The 23,877-nt window shown below is 52.2% G+C and overlaps 6 protein-coding genes across 6 annotated transcripts; 2 read left to right on the forward strand and 4 right to left on the reverse strand.

Moving 5' to 3' along the window:
- Positions 1–1,953: 1,953 nt before the first annotated feature.
- Positions 1,954–3,681, forward strand: MAA_08266 (DUF895 domain membrane protein; the record flags this gene model as incomplete). Its single annotated transcript, XM_007826264.1, has 5 exons — positions 1,954–1,993; positions 2,125–2,306; positions 2,383–3,217; positions 3,272–3,423; positions 3,481–3,681. The coding sequence occupies 5 exons, from the start codon at positions 1,954–1,956 to the stop codon at positions 3,679–3,681; spliced, it is 1,410 nt and encodes a 469-aa protein (XP_007824455.1).
- A 1,019-nt stretch (positions 3,682–4,700) lies between these two features.
- Positions 4,701–7,725, reverse strand: MAA_08265 (N-terminal binuclear Zn cluster-containing/DNA binding domain-containing protein; the record flags this gene model as incomplete). Its single annotated transcript, XM_007826263.2, has 4 exons — positions 4,701–6,505; positions 6,567–7,289; positions 7,409–7,475; positions 7,573–7,725. 4 exons carry the CDS (start codon positions 7,723–7,725, stop codon positions 4,701–4,703), a joined length of 2,748 nt encoding a protein of 915 aa, XP_007824454.2.
- Positions 7,726–11,746: 4,021 nt separating this feature from the next.
- MAA_08264 (pentafunctional AROM polypeptide) lies at positions 11,747–14,017 on the reverse strand (the record flags this gene model as incomplete). Its single annotated transcript, XM_007826262.1, has 1 exon — positions 11,747–14,017. One exon carries the CDS (start codon positions 14,015–14,017, stop codon positions 11,747–11,749), a length of 2,271 nt encoding a protein of 756 aa, XP_007824453.1.
- A 2,936-nt stretch (positions 14,018–16,953) lies between these two features.
- Positions 16,954–17,538, reverse strand: MAA_08263 (lactoylglutathione lyase family protein; the record flags this gene model as incomplete). Its single annotated transcript, XM_007826261.1, has 3 exons — positions 16,954–17,044; positions 17,123–17,442; positions 17,515–17,538. 3 exons carry the CDS (start codon positions 17,536–17,538, stop codon positions 16,954–16,956), a joined length of 435 nt encoding a protein of 144 aa, XP_007824452.1.
- Positions 17,539–18,867: 1,329 nt separating this feature from the next.
- Positions 18,868–20,559, forward strand: MAA_08262 (histone H1-binding protein; the record flags this gene model as incomplete). Its single annotated transcript, XM_007826260.1, has 4 exons — positions 18,868–19,452; positions 19,518–19,744; positions 19,813–20,161; positions 20,242–20,559. The coding sequence occupies 4 exons, from the start codon at positions 18,868–18,870 to the stop codon at positions 20,557–20,559; spliced, it is 1,479 nt and encodes a 492-aa protein (XP_007824451.1).
- Positions 20,560–20,945: 386 nt separating this feature from the next.
- MAA_08261 (U3 small nucleolar ribonucleoprotein Mpp10) lies at positions 20,946–23,114 on the reverse strand (the record flags this gene model as incomplete). The annotated part of the gene is made up of 1 exon (XM_007826259.1): positions 20,946–23,114. One exon carries the CDS (start codon positions 23,112–23,114, stop codon positions 20,946–20,948), a length of 2,169 nt encoding a protein of 722 aa, XP_007824450.1.
- Positions 23,115–23,877: the final 763 nt, after the last annotated feature.

Below are 23,877 nucleotides of genomic sequence, written 5' to 3' on the forward strand. Positions count from 1 at the left end.
GATCCTTGCCATTGAAACATCATACCCCTGAAACTAAAAGGCTTATTTTTGCTGCAAGGTTACATTTTCTACTTTTGGGCTTCGAGCCGTCTTGGAAGGCCGTTGTTATAACTCTGCCTACATGCATGAATTCGCGTAGAAGGGTGCTGTGTAAGTCGGGTCGCATATACTCAAAGGGAACATCAACAGCGGTACCCAAATAGTTACAAGTTGAAACAGAGAGGATGGTTTCGCCGGATATCGCTTAGGGCTCGAGAATCATATCACGATGAAACAGGCTGAACTCTTCTAGGGCTTGGAACTTCCTAATGGGGTAGCAGTCAGCGGCACAAGCGCATGCATACTGTACAGACCGCGGAAAGATAAAGGGAACAGATATTGAGGCTTAAGCCGACTGTAACGTTAAATCTGATAGCGATCGTGGGTTACCAACGGCGCGAGAAACAAGCCTCAAGCCCGATGCATGGTTGGCCGTAACAGTCAGGTTGGCTTTCTTTGCCCCGTAAGCTAACAAGGCGATAACCAGCGACAAGTTGCGGAGTGTCAGTTGGGTCTTGGCGGTGCTCAAACACTGATTAATCGCTTGTTTGGGGCCCCATGGAGGTGTGGGAGCCATGACATGAGGAGCCAAGAGCCCGAGACACGCAGTGGCGCTTGCTTGCGCATTCAGCAGCTCCACCATGGGTGAGACTCGATGAGAGCATTGTCGCAGATGCCGTTGGGAGCATGAGACGGGTTGGTTGCCATCTCAACACGGTTGGTGACCAAATGACTAGTAGACTAATTTTGGACCATGCTGGCTTCTTTTCGAATCATGGCTCGAGAAGGGCCGGGCGCCATTTCGACACATTTGGCAGCTAGCGAGATGCTCCCGACCATGATTTGTTCGCGGAGGCTTGCAGAGGCTTGCAGAGGCTCGGGCAGATGAAGAACCGACAATGGATGCAACATTGGAGCGGAGCCAGCCACGGTGAACTTTTTAGGCTGTTCTAGTACTCGGTTCTCGTGGCTGGCGTTACCGTACCCAACGACCTCTGTGCCCGGACTCCCCGCAAGCCTCGCGTGCCACAGATTGTTTGTGCTCGCAGCCGCTCACGAGGCCAATGTCCTACATGTACTCCGTATTGATTCGACACTGACAGGTGATGGATGCGAGCAGTTCGTGGTGGCCCTTGGCGTGTCGCGGCTCAGCCCGAGCATATTCGCAGGGCCCGATGAGGCGTACAGTACGGAGTACGGGGAGTATGGCTGATGAGAGACCACTTTGCCAGAGTCGTTCGGCGTGTCCTGCTGCCATCGTACGGCACTCGCTCCAGGTGGCGTTACAAAACTCGTGATTGTCTGGCTGTGTAGTTGTTCATACGGGGAAGGACCCATTTTCCTTGGCATGGTCCCATCATACCCCGGACCCAGTTGCTTCTGGCGGCCGAAGGGACTGGATGGAATGAATGGACGCATGGACGGTTGGGGCGCTGTTGGCTTGCCTCTTGGGTTTGTGTGATGTGGCAGGTTTGGCTTGTGCCTTTTCTGCCATGCGCGGGATGTTGTAGAGCGGAGTGCTGTCGCACAATGCTGTCATGGTCATGGCATGCATGGGTCCCGACGCTCCTTCCTCTTGGCCAATGCTTTACGGGGGTACTCCATACTTGGTAGTACCAGTTGACTCCATACCGGGTCTCCTTTTAATTTATTCCATTAATTTATTTATCAAGGCCAGCCCCCCGACCTGATCTCGTGTGTCGAGGGATCGTGCCTGTTCACAGCAGCTTCACTTTGCACTCACTACAGGTCCATGACGGTTCCGCGGCAATTCTGATCTGATCGCATCTGGTCTGTGGCGTGGGCCTTCTGAAGCTTTCAAGCTTCATTATTCGGTGATTTTCCTTCTGTTTGCAGATCAACTGCCCCTTGACAGCTTCTCCAACACGGCAAAAACCCTGTCACCAGTTCACAATGGTCAATCTCGCCACTCTCCAGGTCGGCGGCCTGCGCTGTAAGTAGATGACGACAGGAACTTGTCCAGGCATTCGTCGAGCATCCAACTCGAGGACATGCGACAGCTTTGCGCTGGACAATTGGTGGATAAGAGAGCCGCGTTCTTGACTAACGTTGAATGGCGCGCAGACAACTCCCCATGGACCCAGGTGTCCATTGTAGGCTTTGTAGCCTTTTGCTCTGTTGGCATGTTCAGCGCAATTAGCAACCTGGGTGCTGGTGGAACCCAAGATGTCCAACTCAGCGATATCGCCAACAGTGTCTTGTACGGCATGTTCTTCCTGGGTGGCTTCTTTGGTGGAAGTATCAACGTACGCGAGCCTTAATTCTCTCCTTGTGCCAGCCGAGCCTCCTGGCAGCTTTATTTGCTCACATGAGTCACATTAGAATATTCTCGGACCTCGATTGACCATGTCCATTGGTACTACAGGCTACGCCTTGTATCTCGGCTCGCTGTGGTGCTTCCAACTCAATGGCACGCGATGGTTTCTCATCCTCGCTGGAGGTATATTGGGCGTCTCGGCCGCTCTCTTCTGGGCAGCTCAAGGTGCCATCATGATGTCGTACCCTCTCGAAAAGGACAAGGGGCGAGCCTTTACCATCTTCTGGTCGCTTTTCCAAACGGGAACCCTGATTGGAGCCGCCATCGCCCTCGGAATCGAATTCAATAGCACCATGCCTGGTGTTTCTAATGGAGTCTATGTCGCCTTTATGATCATCATGTTGACTGCCATCGCCACCAGCTGGCTGGTCCTGCCCCCTCAGGCGGTTGTCCGAGGCGATGGCACCATTGTGCGGATCGCAGCCTCTCTCACACCCAAGCAGGAATTTATGGAGTTTCTTCGCATGTTCAAGGACTGGCGCATGATTGCCCTCTTCCCCATGTTCTTCTCTTCCAACTACTTCTACGCATACCAGGGGGCCATTACCGCTTTTCTGTTTAATGGCCGCACACGTGCCTTGGTTGCCCTCCTAACCGGTCTCGGATCCATCATCGGCTCGATCATCATCGGCTTTGTTACCGACAACCTGCCTTTCAACCGACGGAAGCGTGCTCTCTGGTCTTGTGCCTTTGTCACATTGTTGATCTGCCTTGTGTGGGCTTCGGGTGTAGCTTTCCAAACCAGATTTGTCCGAAAACAGGTGTTTGTTGACGACGAAAAAGTTCCCTGGGATTGGACCGTGGGAGTGGCTGCCGGTCCCATTGTTTTGCTGTTTGGCTGTAAGATTTCACCTTGACGCAAGTACAAGCTTGGTTAACTGACTGCAACGCTAGACTATGTCGTCGATGCTGCCTACCAAGGCTTGGCATACTATACCATGTCGTCCATCAGTAACGATCCTTTCAAGCTTGCTCGTATGGCTGGATACTACAAGGGAATCCAGTCCGCCGGCGCCGCCGTCTCGTTCGGGATGGATGCCGTCATGGTATGCACATGAATGATTATCACACCAAAGTCGTCAAGTGCTGACATGCGTTTACAGACCCCATATCTTGGTGAAGTTCTCGTCTCGTGGCTCCTGACCATGGTTGCTCTCCCGCTTTGCGCATTGGTTCTGTACCATGTGCCTGACAGCAATTACGACATCGAGGGAGTTGCTCACATCGAAGACGTTGACGCCAAGGACGCTGAAGGAATCTCTGCGCCGCCGGATCACCAGCGCAAGGATAGTACTAGTGCATGAGATCCTACTTGTCGACATGTGTAAGTGCAATACGGAATGATGAGCGACTTGAGTTTCGAAAGGCGTTAGGGATACTTTGTCGTTTGAATAAACACCAGGATACACTAGAAATGCATTCGCTGGGCATTCGATAGCTCTCCATAATCTTGGAATTAATTTATTGCGGTAGTCATCGGCATCTTTCCCTTGAAGCCTTTTAGCTGAAACTGCAAATTGGACGTCATCTCTTTGAACGTTAACCGAGGTAAATCTTGCACGGAATCCAAACCGACTATATCCTTACCAACCGCACTTCGTATAAAGGCCGGTTTGAGCGCCTGGTGTAACCGGCGAGACATACTTCCAGCCGACGATCGCCGACGATCACCAGCGACGTAAATCGAGCCGTAGTCAGTGTCCAGTAGCTAGTAGATGGTAGACTGCAAGTCAATCATCACATGCCCTTCTGTCAAAGTCGAACACGAAATATGCAGTAGCGAGCAGAAAGAGGGACGGGTCTTGGAACTCGCGCATTTCACACCTGACCGGCTGGTATAAAGACGACGATTCATTGACTCTTGCGTGTCCCGCTCGGCCGTGTACTGACAAGGTACTCCCAAGCAAATTATCGCTTGTGCTGTTGCAGCAGAGCAGGCCGAGATATGCACTGACGTTCGTTGCATACGCCTAGTTCTGTCGGCTGCTTGAGCCGTTCGAAGTACAGTGAGCCCGGAATCGGGCTTTGTTTCTGCGTCATGTATACGTCTTCGTTTTATAAAATTCCCGACGATTGCATAATCCCCATCGGTAAAAGCAGAAACGAGGTTCGACTCTAGTGTCAACTCAAAAAGATACATGGTACAGTATATATGTTGGTCTATTATATCATACAGTATCTCCATTTGACGGCTTAAATATATCCAATACCGCCGCCGTGGTCCAAATCGCTCAGCCGTCCCGCATAGCCATCATACAGATAGTCATTATAGTATTTCAATAAGCGTTGCAAAGCGCTTCCTTGGGTACCCCCGGACGTCACGCTAGGCACCGATGTTGTTGCCAGTCAGGAAGAAATCCAAGTCGGCTCCCCCGCCGTTAAAACGTTGCTCATCTTCTGCAAGTTGCTCCAATAGGCTGAGAAAGGGGTCTTTTTCGTCGCTGTGTCCCGTCCCTGTGCTTCCGCTAGAACTCTTGGTTCCGGGGCTTGGTGCCACGCCACTTGTGGGAATATTCATCTTGTTGTGCTGCTGACCATCTTCGCCCTGCCAACCAGCAGCGCTGCTGAATGTGTTTGTCGGTAGTGCTCCAAACATAGCATCGAAATTTGTATTGCCGTCGTTCACATTGTTCTGACTATTCATGACATTGGAACCCATGGCATAACCGTACGCTGGGCTGAATCTTGTCCCGCTCATAGGCACTATGCCCTGGCCAGAATTGTTTGCCGAGTTATCTGGCGGCATGGTATACCCATGAATGGTTTGCGCTGCATCGAATAGAGTGCCACTAGATTTTATGTGTGCATCCGGTGGCCTGGACACTTGTTGCTGCATGTGCCCATTAGAAACATGGGACGGGAGTTGTGTCATATGTATCGAGTATGGCACGTTGCCTGCTCCCGTCGGTTGGCTCATTGCTGCAACCTGGTCGTACCCGGCATTGGTTCCTTCGTCATTCCCTTTCTTGGTTGATAGAGTGTTTTTGCGTTTATGGCTATATCGTTCAGTTTCGCGGGCTACTGGTGACTCGCTGCATCGATCGGCGGTAAAATCTATAACAATATCCGACATGCTTAGGTGTGCTGGGTCAAACCGATACGATTTTCCTCCTGGCCCTCCAATGTTGGAATATCTTTCGAAAAATTCCTCAAGGTGAAACCCTGGAGTATAACGCATAGAGCTGGCTACCATAGCCTTGACCAGCTCTCCATGAGCACTGTAAATCTCTTGCAATGTATCGCTCTGGTGTCGAATATTGGCCCATGCGAAGTGTAGATCGCTAAGGTGTTTCATCTCCCGAGAAAGCAAGTTCGACGATGCGCTAAAGACGTTCACGTCTCCCCCGTAGGCACTAGGGTTGGAGTAGTGAGCTCCGTGTATATGCACTGTTGCCGCAGTACAAATACAATAGCCAACAATTGCTGGCCATTCTACAGTACCTGCATGCCTCGCTGCGTCTATCAGTTCACCAATAGCGTTCGCATGCAAAAAGCACATGTTGGTCGCCTCGATCTGCCAAGACTGATGTTGCCCATTGCCAGCCAGCTCTGCTAGGTCAACTGGGAGGAACGGCCGGTACACTAGACAATGTATCAGATGATATATCAGCTTGCTCAAAAACCCTATTGAGGCTTCTGTTTGATGAAAGAGCGCTTGAAGGCCGGAGAACACAGGGCCAGCGCCGGATGCCCAAAAGTCAAGCTCTTGACGAATTTTTGACAGAGTCGATAATGAATGCCAGGGGAAGTGAGGGTCGCCTTTTACACCCCCAGCAGCTAAATATCTGTTTGTAATGCCAAGGATACGCGTGATGTCAATGAGCAATCCAGTACTACCTTGTGACTTCTTTCCGCTGCCTTGGTAATATTGGAGGTTAGAACCCTGTTGGAAAAACTCCCCGTCGACTGCCAGGGATGAAGGGCTAGGACACCACGATGGTAGCCGCAGAGCCACTGAGTTGTCACTGATTAAAGATGGTCGCCTCGATCCGCAGGACGCGTAGCGATCCAATAAGTAGCAGGTCCAGAAAAGTCGTCGGCGTAACTCACGTTCGACTGGTGTAACGTGCGCGTGGGCATCGATTTCACGATGAAGCTCCAGTGCCATGGCCATGGCGATTGCCGATGCTGAGTTTGCATTAGTCGAGACCGCTAGTTTGAGCAAAAAAAAGACAGTTGAATGACCTACACATCAACATGTAGGCCTTCTTGCTGTGGCCAGATGCCATGAATGCCAGAACCAAGAGTAATGACGCCTGCAAGCAATCTATTGATAGATCATCTGTGTCAATACATCGCCTTGCCCGCTGTGCATAGTCTTGGCTTAATTGAAGAGCGGCCTGGGTCCCTCCGGGATGCGGAGTGTGCCTGGACCAACAGTCAGCAATGAAGATTTCAAAATCGCCATCTCGAATTCTAGCTACTTGCCTTGATGCTACAGCCCAGATAGCGAACGCGACGCTATCCGGCAACTGGTTCGACTGTATCCGATGGCGGACGGATGCTTCATCCAGGATGTAATATGGCTTGCCGTGGAATCGTGCGAAGTAGGTGTGAAGATAGGCGTCTGTTTCCACCGGAGAGGCAGGATTGTCACTATGAGGATATAAGCTCGAAGTATTCGGAGAGCAACGACTATTGATGTCCCACCTGGCGGTCGGTTCATGGTCCGTGACGGTCTTGAGGCCATCTTCATCGGAAGATTTGCTTGCCTCGGTTGCAAGTCTCTTCGGGGCCGGCTCCGCAAAGTCAGTGTCCTCCTCTTCCTCAACTTCCACAGGCGCAGATTCCCCAACTTTGGACGTGTCTCCCTCGGAATTCTTCTCCTTCAGCTTCGCCTCCAGTCCATCGACCCGTTTCAGCAAAGCTTCAAGCACGTCTGTTTTCGGCCCACGCTTCTTGGGGACAGCATCTGTAGCAGAAATAGTGAGCAAACAGGTTTTGTTCAAAGATGCACTTTTGGTGGTCCACTCTTGAGCCAGAGGCTATCAAGAAAACTGGCGGCTTTCAATGAGATGAGTGGTGACATACCATAAATGCATGGACACTGGAAGACCTGGCATGCTTCGCACGACGGTCGCATACGGTTGCATTTAATCTGGTGACACCGCAGTCAACAAACATTGATCAGTAGCATGGATTCGTCGGAGCCAGACGTCGAGTTTGAGTTGTGAAGTGTAAAAAGAACATCGCACCTTTCGCTTTCGGCAGGACTTGCAGTTCATCGACTCGCGTGGCTCGTTGCCTTGTCGCCTTGTTGGAAGACGCTCAATGCTAACCTGCTGTCTGGGGATAGCAATAGGAGCACCAGAATTGGCCGCTGGCAACGGGAGTGAAGATGAATTCATTGCATCACACAAGGAGGCAGCGAAGATGGCCGCCCCGCGTATCGGCTGTCGTCGTGGTGTTGATCGCCTCGTGGGTGGAGCGCTCTGGATCGATGGCAAACAAATACAAACAGGCTTGGGCGCGAGAGGGTCGGACTCGTAAGGCGAGCTCGGGTTCCTTGAGGGATTGCGCCGTGAAGGAATCCGCTGCAACTGGTGGTGAGGAAGATTTGCGCGCTCGACTTGAGGTCGATGGTTTCTGCGGTTGGTCACCCCTCAAGTGCAACGGGGACGGTCAAGGCCAAGCTGAGCTTGGAGCAACAACAGCGCAATCGGCGCCGCGGAGGATAATATGGGGTCACAGTGGCTGTGGTGGCCAGATTGGAGTTACGATGCTAGTCGAACATATATGTTGTGTTTGTTGTACAGGAAAAGCCCAGCGGACCGGTGACGAGGCGCCAGAGTGAGATTGGAAGGATACCCTGCCTTGCTTCGGCGCTGGCGCCGGTCGTGCCACAATTGAGAGGGCTCACGATGCCCGTCAGCCTTGATTGTGCTGTCCGGCAGATTGCGACAAGATGTGGCATCGGACGAGCCGACTGACTGTGTTTGACGGTTCGTTTTGTTCTGCAGCAGACAACCAAGGTACCAAGGAAGGTGGAGGTGAAGACGGGGGTGCGGGACAGGGTTCAATGTCTGGTGCGAATGTTGGGGTTCGAGGCCAAGAAGCCGGTTTAGCTTGGAGGGTCTGGGGAGTAAAACAGTCTGGTAGAATAGGGAAGTGCATGGACAGTCAAAAAATCGACAAGACTGGTCCTTTTCTCCATACAATACTTTCCAATTCCAATGCTGCATGCCCATCGATGTCAGAGGAAAGTATCCAGGTACCTGCTGGGTACTCCGTAGTCGGCTGACATGCCCAGTGCCCGTCATCACCACCACATGCCTCTAACGACAGCCGTGACGCCGGTACTTGCGTTTCCAAACTTAAAGTGATTACTGCCGACCATCAGTCAGCTACCAAGATTCCTACAAGTACTTAGGTACCGACAAAGTCAAGGCCCAATAGAGCACTGCCTTGGCTGCCGCCGTATCTAATACCCAGGTACCTGGGTTTGAGGTACGGAGTACTACTACTCAAGTGATGTCCAAGTGTGCACTTGTACGGAGTAGGTACCTCCAATTCTCCATCTCCCGCTCCCTTTTCAACCTAGCCGCAGCGTGAGAAGAGAAAAGGAGGAAAGAGCCACAAGGCATCTACCTCTTTCTGGGTTTCCACGCACTCGACTTGGCATCGGGATTCGGGAAGGAAGGTGCCATGCCGGGCCCCTCTGACTTCAACCTCTGTCCTCCATCATGGTCAGCAAATTGATGACACGAACAAACACATCGGAATCAGACATGGCCAATATCCACACACCACAACCCGCGGCCGGGCCGTTTGTGACCCCAAAACCGACACCCTTAGATCCCTCAAGGGAAACCGACCTATTGCAATGAGACAAAACCATATGCATCCTGCACTCACAGATTCAATGCCATTCAATGGCTCCCCTCAAGACTCAGCCTAGCACCAACACTTGCGTCTTCCACGTGCCATGCCTGTTGATCTTTTCCTTGGAATGCCCTGGCCAGGGCCCTCCACAGATCCCATTCGTCTAGCGTTTTTTTTGTCGCATCAGGGTGCAACGAGATCATCGTCAAATCTAGCTGGTGTCTTGCGTCTGTACATCTCCTATTGGGCAATGTCCGAACATTGAATGGACAGAGTCGAGCACGGGCACACTCATAGCACCAACTCTTGCGGAAAGTCAACCTCTGCCCTCATCCGAACTGGCCTACCACGACTGCTAGACAGCCACACAACTAGAACAGGTCAAGCACTAGTAGCACCTTGGATGCGCCGGAAACTGGGCTTTTTCTGCGGCAGATCGAATTATGTGGAGAGGGAGACGCGGATAGGGGGACGTCTGCCGCCGTCGACAAATTAGTGGGGGTCTTACTGAAGGAAAGAGCCCCGGCCAGTCATGTGAGACCATGGCCGGAACGCTTCCACATGCTTTTTTGTCCAGCCGTCTTGAAAAACACCGACTCTGGGCTCCTTGTCACCAAAGCAAAGTTTTAATAAGCATCAACAAAGCCGCATTTTCATCATGGATGACATCTTGTTGCATCAAAAATTGCCTCTTGTAAGCTGCTGACGCAGCAATTTCGTCGAGTGAGAATGAGATTCGGTCTTACCTCGCAGGACCAAGAGGCACATGGCCACAAAAAAAGCTTGCGTACTTACGGAGCCGCCTCCCACGAGCCACATGCAGGCACAAACATAAGCCCCAGCCTGCTGACAGAGTGGCCACCGCTGCACGTTCCCAGGGTCAGTGAACAGTTCTGGTTCGTCAAGCGACGGGATACAAAGCTCACGGACAACCACTCTCCACCGACACCAGGAATTTCGGACACAGCTTACGGAGTACCGTGACCCCACCAGTATCTGCGAGCGAATTATTCAAACATGTATCGCGCTCAGCTCGGTGGGCTTGCTGAAGAATCGTCAGACGCGAGATGCAGCTGCAAGGGCCACATGCGGGCCCAGCGCCAGGTCGCATGGCAAGTCAGCGCGGGCAGGGAAAATAGTATTAATAAGAATAGGTCAACGTCGTCCAAGGGCCTGCCGAGTCCTCTTCCGGGAGATTGGTGGCAGTCCTTCTTGTCTCGCCCTGTCCCGAACCTCCAATCCCCTACCCCGGGACTCTGTACGGTGTGACCATCCGCGGAGACCAGGGCTGGTGGCGGCCAACCCTGACATGTCTACCGGCTGTCAGGCAGCTGCAGGTAGCAGGGTTGAACGACCAGGACTCACCGACATCGAGTGAATAGCAGCTGCATTTGGCAAAAGGTCCTTCTTTCATCAGTCAACTCCAACACTCAAGGCTCAGAATTGGTCACTGGCGGATCGATTAGTTGATCCTGAAATCGCCTGCCTCCCAACTTGGCATCGAGAGCCCATCTCTGCAGGGTTGCTGGTTGGTAATAAACCGTCAAGCTCAGTCTCTTGCCCATCCTGGAAACATAACTTACCTAGTTCAAAGGCATATTCCCCAAACTCCGCAAATCTTGCAACACATTGCATACCTACCTAGGTAGGTAGTTTATTTACTACCTAGTGCCGGCGCAGGATATACAATTGGCCAACACCAAACTTGGTTAGGAATAAGGCTTCGTGCTCAAGGACATGGAAATAGTATTCATCTCGTACTTCCCCATCGCATTTATACCCTTTCGTGTGTTTCAACTACACCGTCTCCGAAAATCCGCCTACCATCCAAGAAACAAGTCTCCCGCCTGGTTTAGAAGAAACCCCTCCAAAATAGTTCACATCTGTGGATAACCAAAGACAAAAATCCCACCACCCTCCCCCGTTCCGCTTGGGAACTGCCAGACAAAAGCGCCCTTCGTGAACATGGTCCCTGTCCCGCTGCGACCCTCCGTCGCCTAGTAGTCGGTCCGTAAAACTCCACTTTTGTCAGATCTTGAAAGGTCAACTGCACCCTCAATATAACACGCTAGCCAAAATTTCAAGCACCAGCAAGGAGACAAGCGCTTCTCTAAGGAACCAAACTGTATGGTTTCGGTCCCAATAAGCAAAACGCACCAAAATAGCAATTCAACCCGAGGACCATATGTAGAGGGTCGCACAGCTAAGGATGTAGGTCGATGCACACCCCCGCGAGACTCGGCATCTCAGGTATACTATATTGGTCCTGGCTCTCTTTCTATAGGTCGACGTTCTTTGTAAGCCAATGCAGAGCTCATGACATCCACAACTCGCCACTCACTATTCTAGGTCATGTAGGGGTGTGTGTATGTCAGCAAAAGCGCTATCAGAATTCAACGACTGAAGCAGGTGACAAATCATCCTCTCATACGATCCAATACAACAAAAGAAGTGTCGCAGACGAAGATAATTCCACGTGCCGGCTGATATTCTCGGCTTTTGATCAACCTCATGTGCCTCCGGTAATGAGAACGTTGAAACAAACTATCAAAAGGGATGATGTCTGCCACTTGCCAGTCTCACGAAGCTATATGGCACATTTTGACCAACGAGCAATCTTAAACTTTCAACAATGGTGAATGCCGCCACATCTGCAGCACCATAAGACGCAAATCCGCTCTTTTCTGCCGTCTCGTGAGGGTCGTTTGTCTTGCGAGCTGCCACGTCGGCCAGGTTCAGAAAGACCTTGTTGACGTTTGGCGCACCGTCTCGGCCAGCAGCGGCAAACGCACGAAGCATCATGCTCACGAGATTTCCCTTGTCCGAGCCCAGAGCTGAGACGATTACGAACGGAGCCCGGTCGTCTGCCACGGATCTCGCACGCTGAAGGCTCTCCAAACTAATGAACTGCTCAATCGGAGGAGCATGGCGAGCGAGGGCAGCAGGGGTCCGGAAGCCAACGGTGTAGATCTTGGCAATCTTCAACGCTTTCAACGCATAAAATACCGGGGCGGCGTCATCAGAAGAAGACGCAAGAACAACAGCTGATCTGTCAAAATAAGCTGAGGGGGCAAGATCTCTTATAAGAGTATGCATAATGCCTCTCCAGCCAGCATTGTCAAAAATGAGCGACGAGGTGGTTGTTGCTGATCCAGTTTGCGCATGTGACACCGCCGAGCCTTGTCCACTATGAGGACTGGATGGCATGGATGGTGGTGTCGGCGTGGCGGAGGAGCCAGATCTGGCAACGATGGTGTCAGCGATTCCAATTGCCCGAGCTGCTTCGGTGAGCGTCGGTCCTTGGCCGTTATTCAGCCTAGCAAAGAATTTGTTATGCTTGGATAATGTCTGGACAGAGATGCCAGGATCAAGATATGCGCCTCCAAAGTCTCTCTGGTTACACCAGGCTTCCATGCCGGCAAAGTTGTTGGGCTGTCGTTCAATAATGCTGAACCGATGAGGTAGACCCAATTCATTGAAGCACTTCTCATAAAACGGTGCCTGCGGAACAGCGCTTCGGTTCAAGGAAGAGCTGACCCCGTATATATTCTTCATCGGCAATTGTCCCAGTTGACATAATGCTCGGTGAATTTCAGAAGTGCTCATTTGACCTGGGGCTGCAATTAGGGGAAGAAGAGGATGTGTGATGGGTGTGAAGACTTTGTTTTGGGTTCTAGAAAACTGGCCCGTCCCTCCCATATTTACAGCAGAGAGAGGTGGTGCATTGGGATATTCCGATCGTATCTTGGAGCGAAAATATTCCAATTCGAAATTCTCATTATGCTCGTTGATAATGGCAATCATCTTGACAATATCTGCATAAGGACAAGACCGTTGAAAAACGTCCAGTGCGTACTGCGACGGCCACTTGAAAGTCCCCGAGAAGTCGTGAAATGCCGACATGATGCGTGAGTTCCCTTTCCGCTGCCACAAATCCCGACGAATATCCTCCGGAAGCCACAGCTCAATATCGATATACTCGATTCCCCATTGGATAGCTTTGTACAGGTACCGATGGTAGAGTGATGGGTCATGCATCGGGAACCTGCCATTTTCGTTGGTACAACGAGTTGTAAAGATGATGGGTAACTCTGTCCGCTCCCGTAGCAGCATAACTTGTTCTCCAACATAACCTAGGCTAGGGACCTCGGCGAAACCGCCATTTGGAAGAGGTTCGCGGAGGAGGTCAACCCGGATTTCAATAGCGTCAGATCCCACGGTGAGGATATCGAGGTTGGGCAAAGCAGCACGAACGTCGGGGAATGTGGTCGACATGAACAAAGTCCTCGGCTTAGCCATGAGCTCTTCGTGATGGCTAATCTGACCCAGGGTGAAGGAGATGAACCGAGACAGGTAGCGCCGGAAGTACGGCGATTCCATGTATAAAAACTCATAATCGCAATGCGTCGACAGCTGCTCATCAGGGGGCATTCCTAGAGTTACGCAGTGAGTATTGACGGCAACCAACAACTCCTTGTTTCGGTCTGCAATGTCCCGTTTGGCGTCCATTGCCGAAATGCCCACCACAAATCCGTGGTCGTCCCTTGTCACGTTCTTGAACGAGCTTCCTAACTTGAAAGGTTTACTGAGTACCTCCGCGACGGTGGACACAACTCGTTCCTGGCCTTGTCCAAAAATAATAACAGCAATTCTCTTGTCTCCCTCTTCCGGCGCCCCTCGCAAGGAGCGGCCATGGAGCATAACGGGACTTTGGCTGACTCTATCTGTAGTCATGGTATCTGTTTCTCCATTGAATCCAGTTGGAGGAAGCGCCGGGCTTGGCGATGGACTTGCCAATAGTTGTTGTACAGCGGCCATGGTTCCTGCAACTCGAGAATACACGAGCTGGAAGGCCCTAACTCAGCTGGGGAGTAGTAATCAGATCCTGCAACTAGGACAAATCAAATCAATACCATCGACCGCTCATCTAAGGAAGCTGTCCCATCACCGTGTTTAGTGCCTAGCAGTGACGAAATAAATAATGAGCGTCTGATGGGACCGAATACGGCGCAGCCTATCCCGAATGTTGATAAATTGAATCCCAGAAGGCACAACGGTGTTTCGGTTCCTATGCTGGTTTATTATGCCTATTGGATGGAAGACTATTGATCAACGGGCGAAAGTGGCTGGATTTTGGAAATGTTGGTTGGATGAGGATAGCCACTTGCCGCAAGAAGCAGACCCGAGTAGTGTAAGCGGGCGAGGGTATCAAGTAGATCGAGCCGGACAATATTTCCGGGCTTTCTGTCACCTTGTACCAGTTCGACGTTTCTACTAGAAGCCTTTGTTCTCAGTAGTCGGAAGAAACGAGAGATGGCTGAGACGAGGACAAAAGACTTGGTGAGAGGTGAAGAAACGAACTCAGTCAGCAATCAAGTCGTGTAAGTCTTTAGCGCACAAGCCTCGGATTCGTCTATCAGTCGGGATGGATTAAAAGTGTCGTTGTCGCAACTAGACAGAAATCTCAGTCCTGAGGAGCAAATGGAGAAATGCTGAGGCTGTTCTAGAGGCTGTATCGTCCTGGCCTCTGGTTGGTGGAAGCTGCCAGCAACAAGACGGGGTACCGCTCCGGCAAGTAACTATTTCGTCCCGCCACCAAAAGTACGATTCCGTGTTATCAAAACCGGGGTAGTTCTTGTAGAATGGAAGAAAAGACAGGGTGGGAGTCGAAAATAGGCGCTGTCGCCAGTGGAGAGGTGGAACAGCGGTGTATTACAGCCGACAGACTCGCAGATGGGCAAGCAATTCTTTTGATCGGCCAAGGGAGAGAGACGAGGCTTCGTTATGATCCGCTTGTCGCGTGTAGACGGCGCCGGGCCAGAAACGAGGTGCCCAAAGGAGGTAAATGCCAATGAGCAGATGTATTCGACGGGCTAATTCAGATGTGTCTGCGACATGCAAGCAACAATGGCGTCTAGACATGGAAGTGTTGTCAAGTTGGTGTTGCCTGCCCTCTGCGATGACTCGGGGGGGAGGCATGTGACGGAGCAGTAAGATTGAACTTGCGAACAATGCAATATGCGCGCGCAGCCCTGCAGGGAAGCACTAGGTGACGGCGCCGGATGGTTTGGAGGTTGATAATTTTTTTTTTCCCTTTTGCTAGATGCACGGGATATGCTGCTTGGGCGTTGGGTAAGGTCGGCGCTCGGAATAGACTCAGAGCCCAAGTGCGGCAGCGAGCCAGTGGGGTTGTGACTTGGCGCCTTGGAGGAAGACAGATTGACTTGCTGGCAGCTCGGGTTGCAAGGCTCGTTCACCTCGTCTCTGTGGCCGGGCACCGAACTCGCTCAACTCTGGGATGCTGGCAGTGGTTAGTGCTTGAAGGCTTGGAGATCAATTGCTCTTGTCGGCCGGTCCGCAACGAGGGTAGTCGAGCTAGCGCATGAATGCCCCCCAGCTTTTGCCAATTCTTCCGCCAATGGTGTATCGAGTTCCTGAGGGGCCAGGTGCTTTTCAATCGCGATAAACAAGCTGCGCAAGGCCTTCCCCAGTTTCCCGACTTGGAGCATTCCGCAGTGGGAGTGCGTCAAGGTGAAATGTGGCCGTACAACAGTCGAATGCTGGAGCTCAGACAGGTGCAGACCTTGAAATGGGCGCGTGGGGAGCATCGGTCCTGCCCAGACGCCTTCCTCGATTGCCCTTTGTGAGAGGACTAGGGAAGGAGCGAGGGACTTGGTAGCGACCAGGCTCCAGATCTCCGTGTCGTCTTCTCTCGCATTAATGTCTATTGTACGCCATTGCACAATCTCCCGTCACGCCACGGCCGTCGAAACCGCATCATGTTGGCATCGCTGGACAGACAGGCCTTACCATGCCTGGCAGGTCCGTTGTGGCAGCGGCCGGAAATACTGCCAGGTCAGGGCCTTTTGCCCCGTGCCCGTGCAGGCTAGCCAGATTGTCGCTGAAAGCAACACAGCCTCATCAGCAAGCTGCTGTCGTGCAGCTCTTACACCCATTAGCCGATACACCCAACTGTCTAGATGTTGGCTGAACCGGGCCCAGATGACCCGACTGGCGAAAGGCCTACTACTGGGCCGGATCCTCAGCACTTATTGAATGAGTTTGTCTTTATTGGACAATCCTCCGCAACAGCTAAATTGCACCGTCTAGTCAAAACTCAAACAACGCCCCCGGCACGGAGCTTAAGTTGACCAAGTCATCCACGGATAAGCAGGAGCTGATTGACATCAATTGCCGATGTACGTACGGAGTACGCCGGTCTCAAACTGAGCAATCGGCGCGCCGCTACCATGTGTGACTGGACCACGCTGGAAAATCCAGGCCACGATAGATTCCATCAACCATTGCATGCACAGAGGATATATTGTCAAAGTCTGTCAATGCGGTCGAGATGCTACACATGAGTGGCCGTTAGTTGTTGTTCAAGTAATGTTTCACCTGGGCTCAATTTAGTTTGCAAAGTCGTTGAAGTTGATCCGGCTTCACATCAAGTTGCGAAGCCAGGAGTAAGCTGACGGTCGTTGACAGACATGCCGCAGACATGGCAACAACCTCCATTTAGAAGAGCGTGCTAAACACTCTTAAGATCGCCCTCTGGCTTCACAGGAAATGGAGCTTGTCGTATTTGGTACAAACAAAACCTTGCCATAAATGTATTCGTATCGACCCAGATCTGCAGGTATTCAACATCACACAAAAGAAATGACTCAGTTCAGGCCGCGATTCTCGTCGTCTGGCAACACTGCCCACCAAATCCCCATTTTCGATCATCGTATAATTCATACACTCCAGGTTCATTCCTGCGACCAGATACCAATAATGTTTCCCTCCGAGTCATTAAACCGAGCATAATGGCCCATATCACCGCCGATTGCCGTCTTGGGGCTGTTCGCCTTATTAGCACGACAGATGGCTGGCAAAGAAGGGGATATCGACAACGTGGAAATACATGACGCAACTTACCACTGTGTGCTACCACCTAGGCCCTCTACTTGCTTCAAGGTTTCGTCACAGTCCTTGACACAAAACGTGGGCAGGGGAGGGAGAACCTCCTTCTCAAGGCTTCCATATCGGGTCATCTGATAGCCTTCCTGCATGACGAGAAACCCGCCACTCAGCTTCTTCCCGGGGGACTCAAACATATGCATGGCTTCGATGCCATGGTGGCCCATAGCCATTGCATCTTCATTGATCTTCCAGCCGAAAACCTCAGAATATAGTTTCGAGGCTCGTTTAATATCATACACAGCGATTTCGAGCCAACAAATCTGGCCGAAAGCAGGCTAAAAGACAGTAGGTGAGAAACCAGAATAGGTAGGATGAACGGCGTAGTGTCGCTAGTGGCGTAAGCTTACCTGGTTCTCAGTGTCGTTGCTCATTGTGAGGTATGGTGCGTGGTTGTGCTATTGGGCCAGTATGAACCTTGTGCTTGGAAGACGCACTTATTAGACGATAGCAACATATGGGCAGCCGCTTATATTTATATGTAACGCGACAGTCGCATCCTCTTGAAATAATCAGCCCATTCTGGACGCCTCCAACATGTTTTTTGGCCCGTCGCTCAGCACTGTGCATTGCACCGCCAGCACACATATTATGCACTGCACGGATAGAGATAACTGCGGCGCCTGAGGTGGCGCGGCGGCGTCCAAAGCTCTGTCGATTCACGCAATAGCAATTAGATCGCGGGGGTCTCGACTGGTCTTCAGCTGGTTTCGACGACGGGATGCACCAAGCCACGTCCAGGTCGTGATAGGTTGCACCTTGAACAAGCGTAAGACTTCACACGATGCCCATGTAACAAGTGATGCACCGACCTGAGGCCTGCTTTCTGTGGTTACTAGTGAATCGGGCTGATTCCAATGCCATTTTGAAGAAGAAGAAAAAGAGAAGGGAAACACGTTTGACGTTTGGAGTGATGTGATTAGAGTGTCGTTACAGTTCGCTTCAACGGATAGCAACGCCGTGCATTGGTTTCCGAAGTACGGTACGTTTGTCTGACTCTGAAAAAAAGCTCAATTACGGTCTGGCAGACAATATTTGCCCTAAGAATTATACACTAATTCCAGGTACTTGGCCTGGTTAAGTAATCTTTGCCCTCCACCGTAATTAATGCACCAAGTTCTCTTGGATTGAAATTTCCACAGAGACAAATGATCGCGCTTTGGGTTACTTGCGTGGTTGTCAAGGCGTGGAGACCGATACCTAGGAATTGAGAAAGCCGACACAGAAACAACCAGGTGAGACACGGTGATAATTCAGGAGCTCAAAGATTACAAGACTAAATGAGAACAGTGGTTCAATCCAATGACAAGAGGGAATGTTGGGAAGTGTTGGCAACCTAGCCGCGTCTAGGGTAGCAGCACGTCGAGGGAGCCGAGCTTGCTAGGCTGCCTGTTGCTTTGCTTGTCATGGCGTTCCCGCTGTGGGCCACCGCCCGTTTACTCCAGATCGACGAATCAAACAAACAAATTTGGACTGCCGCATCGTCTTTGGCTCAATTAACACGATCAGAAGACCCTTCGACCTTCGTCCCACCACAGCTTGTGTCGCATCAAAAGCTCTCCCTCATTCAAAACCCATCACTCTCCGGACTTCTATCAAACGCCGCACCCTGCCAACAGAGCTTGGCGCCGCGAGGAATTGGCACAATTTGAGTCTGCTGCATTGCCCAATTCTGCCGATCGCGTGACCTCACTCGACACGACATGGCAGAACCTGCTCCCGAGACGCGACCTGCCGATGAAGGCACCTCTACTCCCACCGTCACCGAAGGCACCCCAGCTGCCACGGAAGATGTTGCGACGCCCATCTCTCGCGACGAGGACCCCAAGTCCAGAAGAGTGTCTCTTGCCGATTTGAGCGCCAAGGGCACCGCGCTGTACGCCCACAAGCAGTACGAAGATGCCGCCGAGATCTTCTCTCGCGCCAGTGTGCTGCAGGTCGATCTCAACGGGGAGACGGCTCCCGAGAATGCTGAGATCCTATTCCACTACGGCCGTAGCTTGTTCAAAGTTGGGCAGAGCAAGAGCGATGTTCTCGGTGGTCCAGCTGCAGCGGACCAGAAGAATGCTGCTGCTGCCACCGCCGCCGACAGCAGCTCGAAACCAGCAGCACCCGCTTTGACCGAGGCCCAAAAGGTGACGCAAGAAGGCGTCGCCATTGCTGCCGGACAGGCTGGCGACGCCCACGAGAAGAAAGAGGACAAGACGAAGGAGGGTGGACCTGATGAGAAGAAGCCGCTGTTCCAATTTACCGGCGATGAGAACTTTGACGACTCATCCGACGAAGAGGTAGGTTGGATCGCAGCGCCAGCTCCGCAGACTGTCTCGTTGGAGAACACTCTAACAAATGACAGCAACAAGAGGAAGCACCCGAGGAAGAGGACGATGACCTGGCAACGGCGTTTGAAATTCTCGACCTCGCTCGTGTCTGCTACGAAAAGCAGTTGGAGCAATTGAGCAAGGATGACGAAGCCGGCAAAGGCAAGGAAACCGCTGAGGATCCCCCATCTGTTCGACACATCAAGGAGCGCCTGGCCGATACTCACGACTGCCTGGCTGAAATTTCTCTCGAAAACGAGCGGTGCGTTGTCAGCAGTCTTCCTTATCCTCCTTTTAACATCTGTGTGGCTATCCGCTGATTTGTTGTAGATATCCCAACGCCATTGAAGACGGCCGCACCTCACTCAACTACAAATTAGAACTCTACCCCGAAGATTCAGAAATCATCGCCGAGGCACACTACAAGCTCTCGCTCGCACTGGAGTTTGCGTCGGTGACCATGTCCGATGACGAAGGCAAAAACACCAAGCGCGAAGCCATGGACCAGTCCCTCCGCGACGAAGCTATCAAGGAGATGAGCCTCGCCATCAAGAGCTTCAAGCTCAAGATGCAGAACAAGGAGGTCGAGGTGGCCACTATGGCGTCGCCCGAGGACAACGACCTTGCGCGAAAGGCCATTTTTGAAATGAAGGAGGTCATTGCTGACATGGAACAACGGGTATGTCAAAGTTCTTGTCGTCCACCCCTCCCAAAAACAAAAACGTGCTTTTTTAGCATCACTAACAACACCCTTTGTAGCTGGTTGATTTGAAAAAGGACCCCATCGACGCGTCCGACCTCCTCGGCGGGCCGCAAGCCAACGCCCTGGGAGGACTTTTCGGCGCCGCGCTGGGCGAATCGGCTGCCGAGACGCAAGCTCGTGTAGAGGAGGCGAAGAAGACGGCTACCGACTTGACAGGCCTGGTGCGTAAGAAGAAGGCCAAGGAGGAAGAGAAGCCCGAGCCGGCTGCGCCAGCTACCAACGGTAAGCGGAAAGCAGGGGACGAGGTGCCCGATGCAGCGGAGTCTCCTAAGAGGGCCAAGATGGAGGATGAGCCCGAAGAGGTTAAGGAGTAGGGGATCTTGTTTGTTTTTTCTCCTATGGTGTTGCGGCGTCGACCTGGGCTGGTCGGTGGTTTTCGTGTGATTGGATTTGTATAGTATGCACAATGACCAACATTATCAGAATCATCCATCTGGATTTCCTCGGATCTTCTCATTTCGTGGATGTGTCAGGTTCCTATTTATATTTTACTACAACAACGTAGTCTAGTTGGCCGTGGGGGAAAAAAGAAACTACCAAGCAGTGAAAATGATTGATTGCTTGTCCCGACAATCAGAATACAACTAGAACACACCATCTCTGCATGATACTGAACAGGAATTCCACGCAAAATGTAACAGGTCTACCCAAAACGCCACTAATGCCATGCACTCCCTGCCGGATTTTCCCACGTCGCCATTTACAACTTGAAGCCGCCGCTGGTAACGGCCTTCTTGGGCTTGGCCTTGTTCCCATCGACGTCGGTAATCTCGCCCCTGCGATTGATGACCTTGACGCCGCCCTTCTTGAGCTCGGCCACTGTGTCGCGCTGCATCTTGGCCCTCGTGCCCAGCTTCTTGTCGCTCTGGGCGTCCGCGCCGCCGGCCTTGCGGACGCGTTCCTTGTGGCGCCTGCGGCGGCGGGCTCTGTCCTCGCGCGACATTTCCTGCCGGGCGACGGGCAGGCCGGCCTTGGTGACGACCTCGCCCTTTGCGACCGAGGCCTTGTCCGCGCCGGCCTTGTAGATCTCCTGCGGGGCCATGCGCGACGACTCGCCGGCGACGCCCTGCGCCGTCGTGGGCTGGGCGTCCTCCATGGCGACCGTGGCCACGTCCGAGACGACGCTGAGCTGGGGCGCTGCTGGCTTCGGCTTGTAGTGCCAGCTGGAGAGGGCGTCGAGGCGCGCAGAGACGTCCTTCCACATGGCCTCGATCTCCTTCTCCTCCTTTTGGAGCTTCTCGTCCGACTTGCTGACGTAGGTGTCCGGGTTGGTGTTCTTGATGTGCTCCTCCTCATAGACCTCGGCGAGGCTCTTGTTGGGCTTGCTGTCGTCGAGCTCGACGAGGCCGCGGCGCGTGTGAGCGGGGAGGCCGTCTGTGTCCGGGCGGCGGCGGAGCACCTCGTCAAATTCTTGGGACAGGATGCGCCGCTTGATGAGGTCTTCGATGGACTCGCTGATTTCTGGGGTGATGACGGGGACGGGCTTGCCGACGTGCTCAAAGTCCACGTCTTCTTCGAGAAGGGAGTTCATGGGGCGGTCCGCGGCCGCGGCCTCACCCGACAGCGTCCATTCGCGCTTGGCTATGGATGCGGCTTCAAGTTTGCGGATTTCTTCGGCGAGCTTTGCCTGCCGCCGTTCGTGGGTTGAGCGTCTTGATTTGGGGTCACCAGCTGACACGTCGGAGAGGGCATCGTCCGAGTCTTCATTTTCTGACTCATCATCAAAGAGATCGCGTTTGACGTTGGCCATGGCCCTTTCCATGTCTTCTTCGTTGGGTTGCTGAGGCGGGAGATGGGCCTCCTTCTTTTTCAGAGGTTTGCCGGTCTTGTTCTTTCTTGAGGGGGGTGCGAAGAAATCTTTGTAGTAGACCCCGTTGGCGTTGAAATCGTTAACCTCATCGTCTTCGTCTTCGTCTGCCATGACTTCGTCATCACTGGCGCCCTCTGGCGCATCAAGTGCCATGTCTCCGAACGTGGGGCCATCATCATCATCAGATTCCTCATCGTCGATGGGCTCGTTGCTGTGCTTCTTTGATGACTTGGCATCAGAATTTGACGAGGCCAGGGGATCCGCGGTCCAATCTATGTCTTCATCGTCGCTGGCGTGGTCTGTGTTTGGGTCTCCTCTGGCATCTTGGTCCTCAAACCACTGAGTCTGCTTGTTGAAGTCGTCGATAGAGAAGAAGCCGTCATTGAGGCCATTGGGGTCTTCGACATATTCCTCAGCCTCGTCCTCGTCGTCTTCTTCATCTTCTGACCTGCCCTCTTCCTCTTTGTCATCTCCGTCGCTCTCCAGTCCATCTTCAATTCCTGCATCCAGATCATCATCTTCGCCTTCGTCTTCTTCATCCTCATCCTCTTCTTCATCTTCTTCATCCACGTCACTCACCCCATCCTCGCCCTCATCAGAATCAGAACCAACCTCAAACCCATCCTCACCAAACGTCAAACTCTTAACCTCGCCCTCTTCATCCTCAGAATCAACCCCCAGCGCAACAACCTCCTCATTTTCCTCCAGCTCATCCACCACGCCCTCTGAAAACTTCAACACGCCTCCAATAATTTTCTTCGCCTGCTGCCACACCTGGCCCGTCTCAAAACCATCTACATAAACTCTTCTCAGTTTCAAGACATCGGCAACCTTTTCCCCTCCTCTCTTCCTCTTTCTGCTCTCTCTCAACCGCTCCTGCTGCGCATCGCCAACCTGAGCGGCAAACGCTTCCAGGGTATCCTTGACAATGCTGAGCGAGTCGCTTGGGAGAGAGACACTCGGCTCGAGGAAAACGTGTCGATTCTCGGGTTGCAAGTTGGCCAGGAAAGAGGCCATGTCCACGGCCGGATGGGAGTTGGCGGCCGATGCGGGCGCCATGATGGGCTGGCCGGTGAGCGTGTGTGACGTCGACGTGAGAGTCGGCGAAGTGGCTGCAGCCATGCTCTGGGGGGAGAAGCCCGTGATTTGGTTGCTGGAACGTGAATGTGTTCCTTGGTGCGGTGCCGATAGAAATCTAGCATATCCAAATGGCCAAATCTTAATGCGACTTATTCTGCCATCTGGGAAAAATTTTGGCTCACCGCCCGCAATCCGGGAGCCCCGCAGGAGCTGGCTACTGGGGTCGCGCCGACATGAGTTTGTTCTCGAGACCCGCACCGCGCATCACGCTCAATTGGTGTTCTCCAGTCATGTCATCTTGATACCAAGACATTTCAAACAACACTGCCTAGGTATTGATTGTACGTATAATGTATTTCGCTAATCCGGGCACACGAATCAATAAGCAGAAAACTATGATTCAAATTAAATTCGGGCATATATGGAATAATTCGTCTTATTATATATGTGTGGTTTGATACAATACAAAACGCCATCTCAAAAACAATGCTGCAAACTCCATTTGACTGATGCGAGCTAATGTCCTTAACCAGCCAGCTCTTTCCAGACCATGATTTATTAGCTGGCCAGTAGCCTATCAAACAGTCCTGCTAGTTTAAATGCCAACGCAGTTATTTCCTTATTTCTGGGGATGCTTATCTCGCAATGGCATAAGAGCTGGGTCTCTCATGCGCAGAACATTGCCTGTATTGTACGGAGTTATTTTTTGTAATTTTTACTATAATATATCATAATATAAAAA

This window comes from Metarhizium robertsii (genome assembly GCF_000187425.2).
Source record: "Metarhizium robertsii ARSEF 23 chromosome Unknown MAA_Scf_4, whole genome shotgun sequence".
NCBI lineage: Eukaryota > Fungi > Ascomycota > Sordariomycetes > Hypocreales > Clavicipitaceae > Metarhizium > Metarhizium robertsii.